Source organism: Malaclemys terrapin, chromosome 1, assembly GCF_027887155.1.
Source record: "Malaclemys terrapin pileata isolate rMalTer1 chromosome 1, rMalTer1.hap1, whole genome shotgun sequence".
Taxonomy (NCBI): domain Eukaryota; kingdom Metazoa; phylum Chordata; order Testudines; family Emydidae; genus Malaclemys; species Malaclemys terrapin.
In genome coordinates this window covers 41892368-41914540 of record NC_071505.1, presented here as the reverse complement: position 1 = coordinate 41914540, position 22173 = coordinate 41892368, and the positions used below count along the sequence as shown (strand labels likewise).

The following is a 22173-nucleotide window of genomic DNA, read 5'->3' as shown; positions in this document are numbered from 1 at the left end:
GTTTGGTAGGAGTTTTGTGAATTGAAGCACAGCCTAAAACTGAGACTTAGGTGCTTAAACCCAGATTTAGGAACCTACACAATTTAGGGAATCCCACCCAAAGAAATGTAGGCTCCAATCCTGCAATGAGCTCTGCCTCTAAATGTATTCAGGTTTTGGCCTCTGATTTGATTACCAATTGTTAGGGCAGCAGATATTTTTTTGGGTTTTTTTAAATAAAAAATAATGGCGCAGTCATAGTAAATTTAGGAAGAGTCACTTGACTGCCATCTGATTTTTGATAAATATCCTCTTTGTGTCATCAAGGGACATCAATCATTCGCAGCAGCACCATCTACCTCTGGAGCCACAACCCTAAACTTGGGGCTGGACCTAGCACTCTGCTCTGGGTGTTGCAACCAGGTGCACGTGGAGTTGCAGTACCCTCCAGGTTTCACTCACCCAACCCTCCGTCATAATGGGAGGGATGACTGAGCCATACCTGAGCAGTGCTGTGACCTGGTGCTCTAAGACAACACCTGGAGCAGGGACAGAGGAGCTGCAGAAGCCGCCACTGCGGGGTGAGACACGGACACAGAAAAAACTCAAAGAAGAAAAAAAAGTATCAAATTTTCTGTGATTATTTCATGCCATAACACACAGGTAGCCTTACCAATGGTGAATAAGACATTTCTCCACTAATAACTGGATTGATGCCAACAATCAATTTCACATGGACTACTGGACATACCCGATAGTAAGAGATTTCAGTTACTAATCATTTGGGCCAAATTTAAACAGTAGAGTTAGTTAAGAGAACCCCAGAACTGAATGGCTGGTTAGTTTAATTTGCCCACAATTTACATAAAGATTTCCAGTTCACAAGTAAACTTTCTTTACCCCTTCCTCTCTGTTCTTTCAAATAGCACATATTAGCAGAGCCTCAAATTGCAAAGAGACTTTAAGATGAACCAATTTTTGTATTCCCTTAATGAAATTTGTACTCTATATTTTTCTGTATCACACACATGAAATAAGCTTACACAGGGAAACTAACTTCTGAATATGGCACTAAGTCCTTAAATAGCTTTCAGATATAGAAGTATCAACTAATCCCCCCTATACCCCTAGCCTAACCTCAATTTAATGACATGTTAAATTGAATATTTACCAGATTTTCTTTGCCGTCGTCCAAGCAAATCAGTTACTGTTTTCCGGAATTTTTTAGCTTCTTCTTCATTAGCAAAATTAAGACCAACCTGACATGTCTGAAAGAAGACATCATCAGTTTTTCCCTCCCACAGAGATCAAGAAAGTTGTTTAAAAGATTTTTTTTAAAAGCTTAAATTATGAAATATTCTAAACATTAAGTGAACAGATTTGGTTTATGAAGGAATAAGTTGGAAATGATTAAAACTCATCACCTTATAGTTGTAAGTGAAGAATGTAGAAGCAAATATTAACGTCCAATTAAAAAATATATTCAAATTGTGGATTTTTTTTTCCTAACAAGATGTGTGAAGTCCACATTTTGTCAGATCTTAACAATATTTCCAATACACAGAATGACAAAAATGAAAATTTTATATTAAGGGTACATAAAAATTGCTTATGTACTTGAAAATGCTTGTTTGGTGACACTAATGAAGCAACTGTCAGTTTGAAGGTGTTATTTCTTTGCCAGAGAAAGAGCACACTAAAGAGGTGTTCCTGTTCCATTTGTAGTTTAGATTTTCTATTTTATCACTGACATTAGAAAAAGTTCTTATTTATAATTAAATCTGCAACAAGTTGCTAGAAAGAAGATATAGGTAATAGTGTACTTTATACAATTACGTGATTTACAAAGTGAAAGGTGAAAAACATGAGATATTAAAAGAAGCTATTGTACAAAGAAAAAAAGCAGGACAAACATTTTAAAAATAGCTATTCAAGAATTAAGTAAATATTGAAACTTACATCTCCAGCAAAGGTATGAAAATATCCTTTAGGACTATTATATACAAAATTATTGTACAATTCCTGCTCCCACAATAGTTTCCCATCCTGGAAAGGAAAGAAATGCAGATATTGAAAACTGAAGATAGTAATTATTAAAAGACTGACTAGACAAACTTGTATTGCAATAGTGCTCAGAGGCTACAATTGGAGACTACAGCCCTATTTTGGTAGACACCGTACACACACGAAGAAGAGATGGTGTCTTCCCCACCGAGCTTACAATCTAAGTCAGATGATTATTGGAGCTTGCAGGAAAGCCAAATTATTCGTACAGGTTACTATATTATACAAGAGTTCAATATCCAAAGAATAGGTGGTCTCAATCCAGTGACTAATGATCAAGTGACAAAAATCACAGACGTATGGATCCTCAGTGCTCAAGTCTCTTTCGAACATGGGATTTAGGCATCTTTGAAAGCTTTGTGTGTCTGAATTGAGACACACTGACAGTGTAGAATGGGAAAATCTGTTGTACAGCTACGTGCTATAGGGTATACTTTTGTTTATTCAGCACTTTCCAAAACAGATACTCTCAGGTTGTGACGCTTACATGGTCTAGACCAGGGATTAGAAACCTTTGGCAGGTGGCCTGTCAGGGAAACCCGCTGGTGGGCTGGGACGGTTTGTTTACCTGCAGCATCCGCAGGTTTGGCCGATTGCAGCTCCCACTGGAACGGTTCACCGTTCCAGGCCAATGGGGGCTGCGGGAAGCGGCGGCCAGCACATCCCTTGGCCCACAAAGCTTCCCGCAGCCCCCATTGGCCTGGAACAGCGAACCGCAGCCAGCGGGAGCTGCGATCGGTCGAACCTGCGGATGCTGCAGGTAAACAAACCGTCGCAGCCCGCCAGCGGATTTCCCTGACTGGCCATGTGCCAAAGGTTGCTGATCCCTGGTCTAGACAGCTGCTCAGAGTTGGCATACCAGTGACACTGCACCAACTCCCCATGATTTCCTCTAGAAACAGCTCACAGGAGCCTCTCTTTAAAATTATGGCTCAGATGAAAGGCTGCTTAGAAATAAAAATGGTCTTTGTCACATATTTTAATTTAAAATATGAATTTAAAACTATCAGATAGTTATACAGCATACTTAAATATGAAAAATGCCCCCTACAATTTCCTCCCCTTCCCCATCATCGAAACATAGGGCTAGAAGGGACCTCAAGAGATCATCTAAACCATCTCTCTGTGCTAAGGCAGGAATAAGTATACCCAGATCATCCCCGACAGATGTTTGCCTAACCTGTCCTTAAAAACCTCCAAGGATAAGGATTCCACAACCTCACTAGTAACCTGTTCCAGAGCTTAACTATCCTTACGGTTAGGTTAGATATTCGGAAGAGCTTTCTATATCTTCTTTGCTGCCAGGGGTGAAAGTAAAAACACAGGACTTACCGGTACGGGGGCCAGCGCCTTGGGCGGAAGGGGTGGGGCTGGGGGGTCAGCATTCCCCAGCCAGCCCATCCGCACTACCTGGCCCACGCCGCGGCAGCGCTTTAAGCAGGATCCTCTGCCATGGCAGCGCGGTAGGGATCTGGCAGGGCTGCCAACGGGGGGCGCAAAAGGGGCAGCGCTTTAAGGTCAGCTGGGTATGGGCCGGTACTAGCAGCCACTTTTTACCGGCATGCCAAACTGGCCCATATCAGCTTACTTTCACCCCTGCTTGCTGCAAACTAAGAGGATTACTTCTTGATCAGGGAGAACGACTGATCACTGTCCATTTTGTTAACCTTTTACATATTTGAAACTTGTGTCTCCCTCATTCCTTGCCTTCTCTTCTCTAGAACTGCACGTTTCTTCTTTTACCTTTCTTTATAAGTCATGATTTCTCAACCTTGTATCATTTTGTTGCTGGCTTCTGGTGCATCTCCAATTTGTCTACATCCTTTCTATAAGTGTGGTGCCCACAACTGAAGTAGAGGCCTCACCAGTGATAAGCAGAGCTGAGCAATTACTTCCCATGTTTTATATATGGCACTCCTATTAAATACGTTCCAGAACGAAATTTGCCGTTTTCACAACAGCATCACACTGTTGACTCATGTTCAATTTGTGACCCACTACACCACTCAGATTCTTTTCTGCAGTATTGCCTCGCCAGTTATTCCCCATTTTGTATTTGGCATTTGATTTTCATACTTAAGTGAAGTACTCTCCATTTGTCTTTACTGAATTTCATAGTGTAGATTTCATATCAATTCTGCAATTTATCAAAATCATTTTGAATTACAATCCTGTTCTCCATAGTGCTTACAACTCCTCCCAGCTTGGTCTCATCCACAAATTTTATAGGAAGACTCCATTCCATCATTCAAGTCATTAATAAAAATATTAGCTATTACTGGACCCAGCACAGACTCCTGTGGAATGCCACTTGATAGGTCCTCCCAGTTTGACAGTAAGCCATTGATTCTTAGTACAGTCGTTCAGTCAGCTATACACACCCCTCATAGTAATTTCATCAAGACCATATTTTCCTAGTTTGCTATCAAAATGTCATATGGGACTTTATCAAAGTCTTACTAAACTCTACTATGCATAATTCTTGCATTACTCACTTTATAACATCCCTTTATGAAATTCATACGAACAATTCAAGGAAATATCACATTTAATATAAAATGACCTTATCTTAGCAAATAAAATTAAGATAGAGAAAGGTTTCTTACCTTGATGTCAAATATTCTGATAAAATAAGACCTTTGTGGATTGTCTTTTACAAGGCAGGCTACTCCACAGCATTTTTTTGACCACATGGCATTGCGATCAGCTGCATATATCTGGACAACTGCTGAAGACATTGTCTAAAAAAAGAAGATGAGAAAATTCACATTGGTTAAAGCTTAAAATTAAGAGTTCCACATTCCTCCTTCTAGAGAAACCTACACCTAGTTTGATTCTATGGATCAGGCAGCAGCAACAAATCACCAGTTGTAGCAGAGCTCAGAAGATCTAAGCATTTATTTTTTTCATATCCTTATGTAAGCTCCTTTAGATGTTCTTTTAAAAAGAATAGGATTTTGAGAATTCTTAACCAGACACCAGCTAGTAGAAATAAATACAAGCAAGAGGCAGATAGGTAACTGGGGTGATTGTGTAGCTGATGGAGTTAGCATCAATTGGCAAAGCACCTATGCAAAAGTTAATGCAAAAGCTAGAACACTCAATGTAGAGAATTTAATTGATTCAATTAGGACTCGCTTACACTAGGAGTTTTAATAATGTTTTTACATGTTAATTAACATGTGTCCTGTGAACTCTAGAATTTACAATGAGGTTAGTTAACACACAATTAAAAACAATTGAGGGGTGTCTCCAATGGGATTTTTAAAGACAAGAAACAGCTTCATTTTTCAGAAAGTTTTGCTTTTTTCGGCAGCATCTTGGGAAAAGCAGCAAATTCCTACTCTTCTGCATCAACCACCATTGAGGGCCTCACATGGCATTATTCATTCCACTGACACTCCACATTACTCAATTTCTGCAAGACTGATAGTATAAGTAATTCTTAGTCTCATTTCAGCGTCCAGAGACTTGGAAACTTACAATCTAAGCTGGCAAAGCTCTTAACTTATTAATGTTTACTGTACCAATAGATGTTGCAAGTCAACCACTATGAATATCAACTATTTTAGTCTAACTTCAAAACCACTTTATTTTTCCAATTTATAAGAACCGCATGTATCATAGCCTGAGAACACTGAACCAAGTTTTAATTTTACATATCTCAGAACTGTAGAATTGGAAGGGAACTCGAGAGGTCATCTTGTCCAGCCCCTGCACTCATGGCAGGACTAAGTATTAGACTATCCCCAACAGGTGTTTGTCTAACCTACTCTTAAAAATCTCCAATGATGGAAATTCCACAACCTTCCTAGGCAATTTATTCCAGTGCTTAACTATGTTAACAGTAAAAGTTTTTCCTAATGTCCAATCTAAACCGCCCTCGCTGCAATTTAAGCCCATTGCTTCTTGCCCTTTCCTCAGAGGTTAAGGAGAACAATTTTTCTCCCTTCTCCCTTGTGACAACCTTTTCTGTACTTGAAAAATGTTATGCCCCCTCTCAGTCTTCTCTTCTCCAAACTAAACAAACCCATATTTCCCCCCCTAACCTTCCCTCATAGGTCATGTTTTCTAGACCGTTAGTCACTTTTGTTGGTCTTTGCTTGACTTTCTCCACATAATTTCATTTGAAGTATGTTGCTTGATGTCTCCGATTTTTTTTTTTAATTCATCTGATTTCAAGGGTTCAATTTGACAAAACATCCTGTGACATTCTGCATTCCAAAGCATCCCATATTTACCATGGTGATGTAATTATGATGTTTTGTACAAAATATGCCTTGAGGTATTATTCTAAAAGTCCTGATCTGCTAAACATTAATATCTCATTGGATTGTATGTCATTGTATGAAGTTATAAAGTTTTGCTATATATGTGTCACTGAAAGATACTGTAAAGTTGGAAACACTCACAACTAGCCTTTCAGGTACAACAATGAAAAAGTTAGACAGTGCTAATGGCCAATCAACAAAGACAATGGACCATGGAAAAGGCTTGTCCTCACCTGGGAGCACCTGGATAATGGCTGCCATGACTCATCGGGAGCACAGAAGGGCTTGTGACCAGATCACATGATACTGAACTCTTCTAGTACCTGTACTTTTCTACAAACAGGTCTGGAAACCTGGCTTGGAACAAAGGGGTTCCCACCCTATAGAAAAACTTTATACGAGGAAGTGACATCATGACCAGGACTTGCTTCCCTACAAGATAATACCAGAGGAACAAAGACTGAACTGGAGAAGGGGTTCCAGGTGGGAAAGAAGAATGCCCTGCCCGTGTAAGGAAGCTAAAACCTGCTCGTATCATCAGTCAGGGTGAGATATTACAGATTCAAATCCTATCTAGTTTGTATGAGACAGATTGCAAATTTGTTTAATTTCCTAGGTAACCTGCTTTCATCGGTTTGCTATTACTTATAATCACTAAAAATCTATCTTTCTGTAGTTAATAAACCTGTTTTATGTTTTATCTTAACCAGTGTGTCTTTGACTGAAGTGTTTGGAAATCTTAGCTCTGGTAACAAAGGCTGTTGCATATCTTCCCCACATCAAGGGGTAACTGACTAATTTAAGTGAGCTTGCATCATACAGACCTCTTTGCAGTGCAAGACAGTGTAAGTCTGGGTTTATACTCCTGTAGGGGGTACAAGGCTGGGAGCTGGGAAATTGGCTGGTGCCTCCATTGTCGGTCCATGAGTGGCCTGTGTAAAGCACTCAGGTGACTCAGTTGGGTGTGTGGCGCCACCTGCTGTCGTGCTGGGTGATAACAGGGTCCAGAGGGGGCTGGTTGTAAGTCACTAGCAGAGCAGGGGCAGAGGCCAACCCAGCTGAATGGTTTGGGGGCACAATGGTTCCAACGGCTTCCTGGGTCCCCCCAGGGGTACAACCCGTCACATATCCTACAAAAAGCATGCCCTTTTAAAAAATAATTCTCGCAAAATAAATTTCATTGTTTATGTTTAAGGGACATTTTTGCAAGGGAGAAAGTGGACCACTAACTAAATAGGGGAAACAGTGAGAGTGACTGTACACAGAGTGCTGCCAACCATACAAAATAAATAACTTTTGCTAGCTTTTTCAGCTATCGTAAGATTAGGTGCTACTGACACCTATTATCATTAATAGGTGATTTTCAAGTTGACTGTCCCTTTAATAAACTATCTTCAAACCTCCTTACTCCCAGGAAATATGAAGTCATTGCAACATGCCCTGAATGTCAAGAAGCTGGTTCTGTTGGACTTAAGGAGAGCAAAAGGAAAAAGCAGCAGACCCAGAATAGAGAACCCCCTACTGAGGGCACATATCCATGACTTCTCAATAAACTGGTTTAGGAATTTTCAGCTTGGATGTCACAGCTGATTTCACTTGTTACCTGGTCTTCAAGATTCAAAGAACCCAAACCGTAAAGAACTTTTTGGGTCAAAGCCAGCATCTTGAATTGTACTCAAGATAAACTGGGTGCCACGTCAGTCAACTTAAAAAGCACCTCTAGTCCTATAACACCCTACCCCAAATAGATTCAATTAGAGTGGCTTGATGGGATATTATATAGATTTAGCTCTAACTTTTAATGAATTGCATATGCTTATACCCTTCAAGAAATCTAAACCCAGTCTTTTATAATCTCCGTTAAGGTTTTTGAGCTGGTGTCACACTGAGATGGTGAAAGACTGGCTCTGAACTTCACATTTAAAGACAGATTTCCACCCTCCTTTAACCAACACAAAGCTTTGTTTAGATATTATAATTGCTGATCAATAACTTGCAACCCCATGATCATAACAACGGATTATTCCTAGCCCTCTTATAGAAAGATACAATCTGGATTTTAATCACGTTTGTAGGTATAAGATATAAAGCATTTCTAATGTTACCTTGAGACAAGGAGCTCAAATATTTTTGCAATATGTATAAATATAAAAATCAGAGAGAGTCAAAGCTTACACATTTGCTAAACTACTGTTTGAAAAGAAAAAACAGTCATTTATAAGAAGGAGGCAACTAGTTCATGGTAATTCCAGATATTTTTAAAACCACAAAGTGGGAGTTTTAACCCCACTCCTTACTCCTGAACTCAGAGGCAAACTTTTTTTTTTTTTTTTAAATAAGGGCAGAAATGTTACTCAGACTGGAAACCACATAGAAACAAAAAGGTTTCTAAGTAGAGGGATGTGTTTACACTTCATTAAATTTTGTATTTTATTTCTAAAATACAGGTTAGATGTGCAATTATTTCCTGGATATTAAGTTAATGAGCATGAGATTCAAATTACGGTTCATAATACTACACACAAATATTTTTTTATTGTATAATCCTCTAAATACCTGGAAAAATTATTTGTGTTCGTGTAGGAATATTCAAATATTACCATTTTACTTAGTTAATTGGCTTAATTATGCAATTTATTCATCAAATTTAAAATTACAAGCTATCAAAATACCTAGCAGCTCTACAAACCCATCTGAGGAGTGGTGGTTTATTCACCTTCCTAATCCAAGCTCTCTGATAAGTTCTGTGTTGGGCAAGAATTAACGACAGAAGAGCTGCTTACCATATAGTAACTGAGGTTTTTCAAGATGTCAGCTTGAATCCCACCATAGGTGTGCATGTGCTCAGGATCAATGGTCTTTTGATCCATGGTGTCTATCAGGGCCATGCATGAGCCCCCTTTGCCTCCTTTTGCTCCCATGTGAGGGCAGAACAGCCACAAACACACACCCTTCCCCCACCAGTGCCATCAGAAAATGAAGTCTGTATTAGTGGAGGACTCCTAAATTGGAGCTTGAGGGAGGGTCATGGGCTGTACAGTGACAACATCTGGAAAAAACCCCCTACTGTAGAGTAGATAACCTCTCTCTCTCTCTCTCAGATGACAGAGTGGATCCCACAGTAGATAATTGGCAAGTAGTACTCCTTCCTCCTCCCATACGGTAGAATGAGGAATACCAGCTATATCAGTCAAACCATGATTGTAATACTGCTCTCCTGAACTTGGTAGTTAAGTCCAATGCATTAGGTTTGATAAATGTCAGTGGGTTACTTGACTTCACTTGCAAATTTGGGAAATTGGCACATTTCTGAAGCAGGCAGGCAGGCAGATGTTGGTGGAGCGAGTCTTGATGTTCGGTGGAAGCCATTTAGTAGCACAGTAAGATGTATAGTGTTATCCACTTCGATATTTTGTGATGAGATGGACTGGCCTTTGGAACTGCCATTTATAGCCAAAAATAAATGGAGAGAGAGTCTGAATAGTTTGATTCTGACAATGTAGTAAAGTAAGGCACAGGAAACAGCTAGTATGTAGTTCTGTCTCTCATGACATAGCATGGTGCTTCGGGAAGAAGACAAGTGAACTGATTGATATGGAACTCTGGGGATGAACTTAAGGTGAGATTTCAGCACCAATTTCTGAAGGGAGGGTCAGCCATAAGTGCTTGAAGTTCACTCTCCTGACAGACATAATAGCAACTAGGAGACTATCTTCAGAGTATAAAGTAAGCAGAATTCTTCAAGTGGCTCAAAGGGAGGCCTTGCAAGTCTCAAGAGGATGATGTTGACATCCTAGGCAGGAGCAGGTTCTCTGACCAGTTGGCAAGAACGTAGTAGGCCCTTGAACTTCAAAACAGGTGAGAGAAAATTGAGCACAACTATATAGGAGGATGGCAAGCTGAGAATGTTGTGAGGTGGACCTTAATGGAGTTGAACAAAAGGTCAGAGTATTTTTATTGCAACAAGTAGTTGAGGACCATCTTCAGAACCGTAGCCTGCACAAGGTATGTTTCACAACCCATATCAAGAACTTTTTTTATATTGAGAAGTAAGTCGCTGCTCAGTGTCTTGTTCTGTATCAGGAATTCCTGGACTTGTTTACAGCAGACCCTGTCTGAGGTACTTAAACATCAGGCTGTCAGTAACAGGGACTTCAAGTCTGGCTGAAGCATCTCATTATGGTGCTGTGAAACCAGATCCAGGCAGCCTGGGAGCTGGATAGGCAGCAGCTGGACACCTGTAGCAGGTCTGTCTCATTTGACTTTGAATATCATCCTGGGGATGAGGGAAAATTGGTAGAAAGTAGGGCTGTCAAGCGATTTAAAAAAAAAAACCATTTGCAATTAATTGCACAGCTAAGCAATAATAGAATTGCATTTATTTAAATAGTTTTGGATGTCTTCTACATTTTCAAATATATTGATTTCAATTACCACACAGAATACACTATTTTTTATTACAAATATTTGCATTGTATTTGTGTTGCCATGCGAATGCCTGTTCTCACTTTCAGGTGACTTGCTAGTATTTATTGTGTTTTTAAGTTAATTGTGGTTTAAATTGATTGCTGAGGAGAGGGACAAGATTGAGCCTTTAAATGAACAAACCAACACCACACTTCAACTGCAGTCCCCCTTAATGCATTTGCCTTAAAACACAGCGGACAGAATTTTTACTAGACAACCTTTGTTGTGGACTCTAATTTAAGACAACCTGTCTCTCATCCCTGAAATGCCTGCTCTACTTGAAAGTTGTGTTGTGAATATACACTGCACATATGACTTTTTACTCTCTTTACTGTTATGCTCGCCAATTTTTCTGTCTGAAGTTAGAGTATTTATTGAGAGAGAAGTCCACAACATAAAAGGATGCTGCAACCTTTTACGTCACCATTCAAATAAAGGTGATTGAGAAAGTGCAATGGAGAGCCACCACAATACTTCAGGTCACTCAAAATGTGAAGGATCTTAAGAAGGGCTAGAACAGGAGTCTTATCCAACACATTCACCCTGAAGACAAAACATTTAAAAAAAATAAAAGGCAAGGGATGAACAAAAAGACAACCCAACCCTTTGCAACCGATTCTCAGTGCTGCTCCAATCAACACAATAGGAATAGAAATCACCTGCAAAAGTTCCCTGCTCAGAATTCCCTGGTTGTGGAAATCCCCAATGACCATAAAGTCATGCCACGGTGGGGAAAAGAGGGAAGAAGAGGAAAGGAAGAGGAGTGGCTGGAGATGTAACTCAAACAATAGAAGGTTAATGCTGAAGAAAATGGAAAGTTGAGATTGACTATTTTAAGATTCCTTCGCCTTCAATGTTCCAAATTTTTTCTAACTGGGAGCGCTCTCTTTTTGGGAGAAGTTGAAAAGGTAGGTATGTCATGGATTTTAATGCTGATGTGTTTTCTCTGCATAGTTTATCTATAGGTTTTTGTTAAATTAACAGTTGTGATGCTTTGTATTTAGTTTTTAACTTTGAAGTTTTTAAGACACCTTGTACATGAATACATCTAGAAGTCCAGGATATAAAAATTTAAATAAAAAAGCATACAATTCCTTTAAAAAAAATCAGACTAAGAAATTACAGCCCATTTTAAAATGGATTTTTTGCACAGGGAAAGAGAAAGCACACAATTTATTTCAATGAGATACTGTTTTCATACTTTTATTTGCAGAAACATATCCACAATCTACTCCATAAATTAAACATACTGCTTATTTTTCAATGAAGCTGCTTTCAGGATGTTTGTACATTTTAAGTCACCTATTAAGAAAGTTACCATATACACCCCAAAAATTCCTCCTTGAGAAGATGCCATAAGATAAGCAATATCACATCCACATTTTCTGAAACTACCTTCACATTTTTGATCATATATAACCTACACAACTTGCAAAATGTTATTAATGCCGTTTGATAAGCACTCAACCTGCTATATTCAAGGAAATAGCAATCTCCATCACTTTCCCCAATATTCAGACTACCAGAGCTGCTCATATTGTGGTTCACAAAAGTCCTACAATTAAGATGTGGCTAGACAAAACACCAAACTTCAGTTCAAATCAGACAACCCCAGGATTGGTTCAAGGAACAAAAAGACCCTTAACTAAACAAAGCATAATTTACCCGCAAACCCCCCCCCCTCCCCCCGCGCACAACCTCAATCCCAAACTAGAAAACAAGTATTACTGAAGCCTTCCAGAAACAGGATGTAACCATAAACACATTCCAGTATAATTATGCCACTCAAAGCTCTCCAGTAAGTATTTGACTAGTTCATCTGTCTGCCAATTTGTCTACAAAGATTTACTACACTAGATACCAGCTTGACTTCCTTCTACCAATAGAGTGTCATGTGAATATTGTAAAGACCTGTTTACATCATTCATCCATATAATCTCAAGTATATTGTGTTCCTGCCTATAAACCTAGAAGATATGAATAGACAAAATTTGTAGCCGCACACATGACATACAATAGCTGTCTCATGCTACTGAAGTTTTAAGTTTCAGTTACTTCCAAGTGAAAAAAATCTGACATTTTAGATTGAACATATGTACCTTGCAGGTGCTCTTCTTTCCTACGCTATAGAGAGTATATAGTTAACACTCTAAGAAGTCCAGATATGCCTTGCCTTATTAAAAAACTTTTTTTCAAAACACTGGATATTCAGCCATATTTAAGTGACAATTTCTGATATGGGGTTTAAATCTAGGAAGTAAAGAACATTTCCTTGAACTTTTTTCTGTTAATTTAAGGATTTTGAGCCACCATTTTATTAATAAAGACCGCCCCAAACCCTGACATTAAGCCTTTGGCCATGTAGCACATTTGGCTGCCAGCACTATACTTAGTGGACCTGGATGGATAATTTTACATCAAATCCCTCACAAAACAGAACAAAAGTTCTATATGGCTGCCTTCAAGCTTGCAACTTTTGTAGAAGTTGTAGCACACAGAGCAGTGCTTGAGATGGGGTCTGTTCTGTCTTGGAATGGAGTTTGCTTGCCCATCATGGACAGAGCCGTCCCAGCAGAGGCAGAGCTTAAAGATAGCGGACTTCACCTGAATCCCAAAAGACAAGTGTATGTGGGAGTGGGGCACCAAGACCCACAACAAACAGAAGCTCAGTGAGCTTTTCTTTCCCTTAGATTCAACAGCCACAAACCTTGGTAATTTATTTATTTAATTAATTAATAATATATGGAAATCTACCTATCTCAGAACTGGAAGGGACCCTGAAAGGTCATTGAGTCCAGCCCCCTGCCTTCACTAGCAGGACCAAGTACCGTCCCTTACAGATTATTTTGCCCCAGATCCCTAAAATGGCCCCCTCAAGGATTGAGCTCACAACCCTGGGTTTAGCAGGCCAATGCTCAAACCACTGAGCTAGTGTGCCAAAGTACAGGTGAATTACCTTACCTAGTTAAAACATGAACAGAGTCAATTTTCTCTAACTGCATTCCTGCCTGATGTTAGCTAGAGTTACAGTTAGCTGCAATTGTTATTCATCCATCTATTAGCCTACTATTTTTGGGTGGCAGGCAAAAAGATAACTTCCATCCAGAAAGATTTTAGCTCCAGAACTGAGGATATGCACTTTCCCTACATTGGGTAACCAAGCAGGCAATCTTTGAAGAATATCACGAGGTTCCAGTGTTGATCTCTTTAAATGTGACAAGATTTCTCCAAGTACATTCCTTTACTCCTTCAACAGCTATGTGTGTGATGAGTGGCTCTCATCTAAAATCCCATTTTTCAAAAAAATATAGCTTAAAACTTTTTTTTTTTGGTAAAAAACAGACAAAACCCCAAAATAAGTATAATTATGATTTGTCAGGTATAATTTAGCAAGATGCAGACTCTGCCTTGTTATCTAAGACATCTTTAAGTTTTAATAAAGTCATATACCACTGTGTAGTGCTTTCCACAAACAAACCCAATAAAATACCCTCAAGTTTCTCTTTGCCAGCTTAGCCAGCAGGAGCAAAAAGTTACTCACCTTATGCAGGAACGATGCTTCTTCGAGATGTGTCCCCCTATAGAAGGCCAAAACACTAATGGGAAAAAATTGTCTCAAGTAAAATTGTACTCCATTTTGCTTATGTTGCTAGCTTTGAATTAGTAAGAAGAAATTGTTTTGAATTTATTCTTTACTGATTGTGTTAATGATTGTTTTTAGAAGGTTAGAAGTTTTATGGCTGCAATTGCCTTATTTACTGTTTGGTGTGAATGAAGAAACGGCTGCGGATAACTCCCAGTAACAACCCAAATAATGCTGATTGGAGCAACCTTGAACAGCTCCGGTGTAACACAGCAAGGTCCAGAGACTTGTATGGGAACTTATTACTATAAAAGAAGGGTGTATTGCCATGGGACTTGGGTTTGTTCTGCATTAACGTGAGAGCTTCAAACACGTTCGACAGAGCCCAGCTTCCCCTCCCTCATGTGCAGTTTCAGCTGGCCATTGAAACTGACTGAGCAACAGTAAAGACTGTTAACTATAAGATCCAGCTGCAGAATCTTGCGTGTGAGAGAGAGAATGGAAGCATATGCTGATTTCAATGCTTAAATTGTACTCTCAATGAACACGCGTATTGCCTTATCCCCTTTAAAAAGATTCTGTGCGCTTCTTATAAGCATAACACTATGGGTACTCCACTGTAGGTGTGTGTGAGCCCACATGCTGTTGACTGGAGAATTTCAACAGCAGTCGGTCTTGCCTGCCTGCCCACATGGCACCCATCTGCCCATGAGGCTAGCCAACGTGTATGGGCATTCCCTCCTCAATTCCTTCTCTACCACAGAGTCAGTGGAACTCTGAAATAGAGGGGAGGAGGATGGATCATGGAGCACCCACAGGGCAACATCTCCAAGAGTCATTGCTACTGCACTAGGTAACTTCTTCAAAGTGTCCCTATGGGTGCTCCATAATAGAGACTCCTGAGAAGTACTCACCGCTGGAGGCTGGGATTCGGAGTCTAGTCTGATATAGAGGATAGTACTGTGGCACGAATTGGGCATCTGAAGCCGAATCACTCAGGATGGCATAGTGAACTGCAAAGATATGTGCAGATGCTCATGTAGCTGCTCTGCAGATCTCGGATATGGGGATACCCTCAGAGAAGGCCATCGACAAGGAGACTGACCTTGTGGAATGCACGCATATTCAAGATGGAGGTGTTACCCTCCACACACAGCTAATAGAGTTTAATATGGCCAGAGACCCTCTTGAAGAGTCGCTGAGCTGAGATCGCCGCACCTTTTGACTTATCTGCACTGTAGAGAAAGTGTCTCAGATTTTCTAAAAGGTCTTTGTTCTGTCTAAGTAGAAGGCCAAGGCCCTTCTCACATCGAGCGTATGCAGGATTGCTTCCCTGTTAGCCACATGAGGTTTTGGATAAAATGCTGGGAGCTGAATAAGTTGTTTCATGTGAAATGCAAAAGTCACATTAGGAGTGAACTTTGGATGTGGCCTGAGTGTGACATTGTCAGGGAAGAACAGTAAAAAGGGAATGCGCCATCACTGCCGCTATCTCCCCTATTCTTCTGGCAGAGGTAATGGTGATGGGGAACTCTGTCTTCATAGAAAGGTGAGTTAATGAATAACTGGCCATGGGTTCAAATGATGGTCTAGTCAGGCCCTTGAATGCAATGGGACCTCAGCCTAGTTGAGTGGGGGCCCTGGGTTATGAGAAGAGGTTTGCTATATCTTTAAGAAACTTCTTCGTAGTTGGGTGGGAGAAGATTGTGTAGCCTTTTATCTGTTGGTGGAAGGTTGAGATTGCTGCTAAGTGACCCCTCAGCGAGCTGACAAAGAGACCCTATTTTGTTAAGGATAACAGGTAGTCTAGGACCACTAGGAGGATGGCTGAATCAGGGGTAAGCACCCTTGAGTTAGCACCATATCTAAAATCTCTTCCATTTTTGTACGTAGGTATGACGAATAGCACCTTTTCTACTGTGCAACAGTACCTCCTGTACTTCCTCAGAGCAAGATGCCTATGTTGTGGAACCATGAAGGAGCCATGCTTTGAGATGTAGGCCCCGTGGACTGGGGTGGAGGATGTGATCTTCGTTCTGTGACAGGAGGTAAGGGGTAATCGGTAGGGTCAGCAGTGGACTTAATGATCCCTTACCTATCACAGCTGGCATGTCAATCTGGACCAGGTGAAGGCAATCAGAATGATGTTTGCTTTCTCCCTTTTTATCTTTAACTTCCAGCAGCAGAGGGAACAGGGGAAAGGCATAAAGAGGACCCTTATCCCAAAGGAGGAGGAAACCATCTCCTCTGGACTGTTGTCCGATCCCCTTTCTGGAGCAGTACTGTGGACATTTCTTGTTCTGGTCAGTTGAGAACAAGTCTATCGACGGCACCCCCCATTGCTGGAATATGTCATGCAGAATGGTCAGCTCTATTTCCCATTCATGGCAATCGGGAATTTGCGACTGAGATAATCGGCTGTCATGTGTATTCCCGGTAGGTAGGCTGCTAATAGTAGGTTGTTATGGGAGATGCATCAGTTCCATAGCTTCAGTGCTTCCATGCACAGGGAATGAGACCTGGATCCTCCTCGCCCGTTTATGTAGTACATACAGGTCATGTTGTCCGTCACAATCTTCGTATCCGTGTCCTTGATCAGTGGGAGGAAGCGAGAGCATACATTTCAAACTGCTCTGAGCTCGAGCAGGTTGATGTGGAGACAAGAAAGAACATAATACCGTCAGGAACAGCCATACTAGGTCAGACCAAAGGTCCATCTAGCCCAGTATCTTCTCTTCCGACAGTGGCCAATGCCAGGTACTTTAAAGGGAATGAACAGAGCAGGTAATCATAAAGTGATCCATCTTGTTGCCCATTCCCAGCTTCTGACAAAAAGAGGCTAGGGACAGCATCCCTGCCCATCCTGGCTAATAGTCATTTGTGGCGTCCCAGGCGGAGCGGATAAAGCACACGACCAATGTGGTTGCAAGCTGAATCCGAATTCTGTTTATTGCAAGCTTTCTTTTATAGTTTTTCTCAACATTACATAACACAATTAGGCTATAATCACACATCTACGGATTGGACAAGAAGGAGAATCATGTGTTTATCACATGTATAGCCCCACACCGATTGGTTCAACCGTTCCTTACATAAGGCCATGATTTGTTTACCTCATCTTATATAATCCTAGACCACCAGGGGGCCTTACATAAGGCCATGATCATCTTATATAATCCTAGACCACCAGGGGGCCTTACATAAGGCCATGATCATCTTATTTAATCCTAGACCACCAGTGGGCCTTACATAAGGCCATGATCATCTTATATAATCCTAGACCACCAGGGGGCCTTACATAAGGCCATGTTTGTTTACCTGGCAAGTATCCCATCGTGACCCTTACCTCCTCATGGAACTTTTCATTAGGTTGGTGTAGGGATGATACATCCCCACACCTCCCCCCTTTTTCTTAAATAAGGCCTATAGGAGGGTCCAACTAACATTAGGACAATTACTAGCCACCTGACTACTTTTTTTTTGAACCTATAAAACTGACGACAGGTGACATTTAACAACTGGGAACTATTAAAAAACATAACATTACATAAATACCCACGAAAACCATTGGGGATCCGATGGGGTGGCCATGAACAAGCAAAAAGGGCTTTTTGGCCAGTTTGGTTCGCCCAGGTGATCCAAACATTTTGTCGTGGGTTAACAAAAGGTACAGAGTTTGGACATACAAAGACCCCTGCTCCTATAATAAGGAGTCCGAACAAATAGAAGTACCACATTATCAGGTGTCTAGGCTGTGACAAACAATAAGTGCAGGTCCGGTGCTGCGGGGTCCTGTGGATCCGGTGTCACTACTGGATAAGCCTCGGGCGCAAATTCCCCCTCTATATGGGCTTCCCTAATAAGTCCGTGCCAACGCCGTACGGAGTCCGGGGGGCCCGAGCCGCCCGGGATATTGTCCGAAGCATGTCGCAGGGTGGAAACATCGGATGAGCAAACGGGTTGGCGACATCCAGTGGCCGGTGCGTGGACACGTTATCCCGTCCAGTGCACCCAATCGCGCAGCCCCACAAACCACAATGAGGACAGGGGGTAGCTACATCATTCGCCGGAGGGATCTTATCCGGCGGTTTTTTCCTATATGTCCTTTCAAAGTTAGATAAGCCTGGCTCCGCCATTCTTTTCAACCTATTCCGCAACTTTTCACCCTGCCCCGGGAACTCCACCCGGAACTTTGGGGTACAAACATCATTGGTGACAGGAAAGCCGGGCTGGTTCAGGGCTCGCAATGTGTGGGACTGCGGGGGATGGCTCTTACCGGCCAAATGGGACAACTGATTCAGCATGTCCTGTAGCTGAAGGCCCTGTTTGTACATTTCCGCCCGAAATTCTTGTAACTTATCCCCTTCTGGGCTTGAGACCTCCATTTTATTCGCGGGGTCGTCCGGTAACGGGACAATACTAGGATCAGCTTTGGGTACACCGGGGATGAGTGGTATGATAGTGTCCTTACCCCCAAAGAACTTACGGGCTCCCACCGGCAACACATAAGGCGGCTCCTCTTTTGGCTGAAAGAGGTCATTAATGGCCGACTGGACCTCAGCTTCTGCCGCAAGCGTCTCTATCAGTTTCTTAGATTTGCACCATATTTGGCTTAATGACACGGCCTCCTTGTTGCCGTGAGAGACTGACTCCCAGAGGTCAGAGCCTAGACTTTCCCAGACTGCCTTATTAAAGACAGTATCAGGAGTAACAAAAAACCCGCGTCTCTGCCCCCATTTCAACAAACGGGACAACGCGTTAGAGGGAAGCTTCTCTCCCCGCTTTTTAGCGATGCGTAATAAAAAATCATGCACCGTCTCCTCCTCTGCAGACAAAGCAGAGCCCATTTTATTAAATGCAGCCGCTCACCTGTGAGCTCACGAACGTCTCTCTTGGATGACCAGGAGCCGGTATCCTCCGGTACCTCCTGCCGCGGCTGCCACCTCCGCCTTTTCTCACCGAACGCTTTAGTCGGCTGTGAGCTCACGAACGTCTCTCTCGGACGACCAGGAGCCGGTATCCTCCGGTACCTCCTGCCGCGGCTACCATCTCCGCCTTTCCTCACCGAACGCTTCTGTCGGCTGTGAGCTCACGAACGTCTCTCTCGGACGACCAGGAGCCGGTATTCTCCGGTACCTCCTGTCGCGGCTGCCACCTCCGCCTTTTCTCACCGAACGCTTTAGTCGGCTGCCTCGATGTCCAAGCCGAATCACGTCGGGGTCACCATTTGTGGCGTTCCAGGCGGAGCGGATAAAGCACACGACCAATGTGGTTGCAAGCTGAATCCGAATTCTGTTTATTGCAAGCTTTCTTTTATAGTTTTTCTCAACATTACATAACACAATTAGGCTATAATCACACATCTACGGATTGGACAAGAAGGAGAATCATGTGTTTATCACATGTATAGCCCCACACCGATTGGTTCAACCGTTCCTTACATAAGGCCATGATTTGTTTACCTCATCTTATATAATCCTAGACCACCAGGGGGCCTTACATAAGGCCATGATCATCTTATTTAATCCTAGACCACCAGTGGGCCTTACATAAGGCCATGATCATCTTATATAATCCTAGACCACCAGGGGGCCTTACATAAGGCCATGTTTGTTTACCTGGCAAGTATCCCATCGTGACCCTTACCTCCTCATGGAACTTTTCATTAGGTTGGTGTAGGGATGATACATCCCCACAGTCATTGACGCCCCTATCCTCCATGAATTTAATTTTTTTTTAACCCGTTACAGTAGTCTCTGATGGGGACCATTTGCCCTGTATCATGTGACCATTGACATGTGCTCCCCAGCCTATGAGGGACGGATTGGTGGTCAGGAGAAGGGATGGGGCTGACTGAGTGAACAGGATCCATGTGCAGACATTCACTGGGTCCTTCCATCAGTCTAAGGATTTGCTGGGAATGGGTGATGGGGATGGATCACTTGATGATTACCTATTCTGTTCATTCCTCTGGGGAACCTGGCATTGGCCACTGTTGGAAGACAGGATACTGGGCTAGATGGATCTTTGATTTGACCTGGTATGGCCATTCTTATGTTCTTATGATTGCTTGACTCTAGTGCTCATTGAAAGGAGCTTGCTTATATTGTCTGTTTGGTCTGCATACTGAACCAAACCATGCTTGGAGGCATCTCACATGTAGGCTGGTATGAGCAATGACCGATTTGCCTGCGGCCACGTGCCCCAGAAGCTGAAGGCAGTGCCTGGCCGAGATTTGAGAAATAAATTGTATCATCTCTATCAACGAGGAGAGACTGAGAAATCCGTGATGTGGTATGAGTGGCCTCGCTGGAATAGAGTCAAGGTTGCTCCTATAAACTCTAGTCTTTGAACTGGTCTTAAGGTAGATTGTTTGTTGATCTGCAGGCCCAGACTCAGAAAAAGGTCCCATGTGACCTGAGTGTTGGGCCTATGCAAAGGATCGTGCCCTGAGAAGGCAATCATCCAGGTAAGGAAAATCATGATGCCCTGAGCGTGTAGATGGGCCGCCACTACCAAAAGGACCTTGGAGAATACTCTGGGGGCTGATAAGAGGCAGAAAGGGAGTACTCTGTACTGGTATGGTTCTGGCCTAGCATGAAATTGAGGTAACGTTAGTGCCTCGGTATGATGGAGATGTGAAAGTATGGGTCTTGAAGGTTGAGGACCAAGAACCAGTCTCCTCCTCCTAATGCTGGGATGATCTTGACTTTTTGCACTTATGTATGTTGAGTGCTCTGAAGTCCAGTATGGGTTTCCAGTCTCCCTTTTTCTTCAGTATCGGGACATAACGAGAGTAGAAACTTTTGCCCCTGAGGTGCATGGGTACCGGCTCTAAAGCGCCTAACCTGAGGAGATGGTTCACCTCTTGATATAGTAGACTCTTGTAAGAAGGGTCCCTGAAGAGGGACAGGGAAATGTGCTTGGGAGGAGGAAGGGAGGAAGTGGATGGCATATCTACTCTGGACAATTTCTAACACCCACTTGTCGGAGGTTATCCGCTCCCAGGTGCTGTGGAATGGGAGGAGAGGGGATTCCCAGCGTGAGAGGACAAGGAAAGTGTTCTATCGGCACCTCGGCAAATCCATCAAAACTGCCGCTTCAAGGCTCAGGGATGAATCGAAGACTGTTGTGGCCCCAATTGTTCGCCCTTAGAGAATTTTGATTTCTTTCTCTGTGGCTTGTACGATCTCGGAGATGCATATTGAGATGTGTACTGTGATGATCTGATTTTGAGCTATAGCTGAGGGCTGTATTTTCTCTTGTAGCCCGGCATGTATATCCCCGGGACTGAAAGGTTGCTTGAGAGTCTTTCAGCGTGTGAAGGGATGCCGGTCTTCTCGGCAAACAACTTTGTTACTTCAAAGGGGAGGTCCTCCACTGTTTAGATCTCCTTAGGGAAGCCGGACGAATGGAGCTAAGAGGCACTCCTCAATAACCACAGCCATGGAGACTGAGCATGCTGCCAGGTCTGCCATATCCAGTGTGCACTGCAGAGACGTTTTTGCCACCAGCTGGCCTTCGTTGATAATGGCCAAGAAATGGTCCCTGCAAGAGTCCGGGAGTTGGTCAATAAAATAGTTCATCTTTGCATAGTTCTGATAGTCATATTGGCCAAAAGAGCCTAATAATTCACTACTGTAAACTGGAGGATGGCTGAAGAAGAGACTCTCCTGCCAAACAGGTCTAAGCGCTTCCTGTCACAGTCATATGGGATAGATTTGGATTGGTAATCATATCCACTATGATGGAATTCAGAGGCAGGTAGGCAAATAAAAATTCCATGCCCTTCGACGGCACATAGTACTT

At 42.3% G+C, this 22173-nt stretch overlaps 1 protein-coding gene across 1 annotated transcript in view; it reads right to left on the bottom strand.

Moving 5' to 3' along the window:
• The window catches only part of WASL (WASP like actin nucleation promoting factor), an 81536-nt gene that overhangs the window by 34004 nt on the left and 25359 nt on the right, over positions 1-22173 (bottom strand). The window contains exons 2-4 of the mRNA XM_054022976.1: positions 4650-4784; positions 1939-2025; positions 1151-1247 (exon numbers count right to left, since the gene is read on the bottom strand). Coding sequence (XP_053878951.1) covers positions 1151-1247; positions 1939-2025; positions 4650-4784 — 319 coding nt within the window. The remainder of the gene's footprint in view (positions 1-1150; positions 1248-1938; positions 2026-4649; positions 4785-22173) is intronic.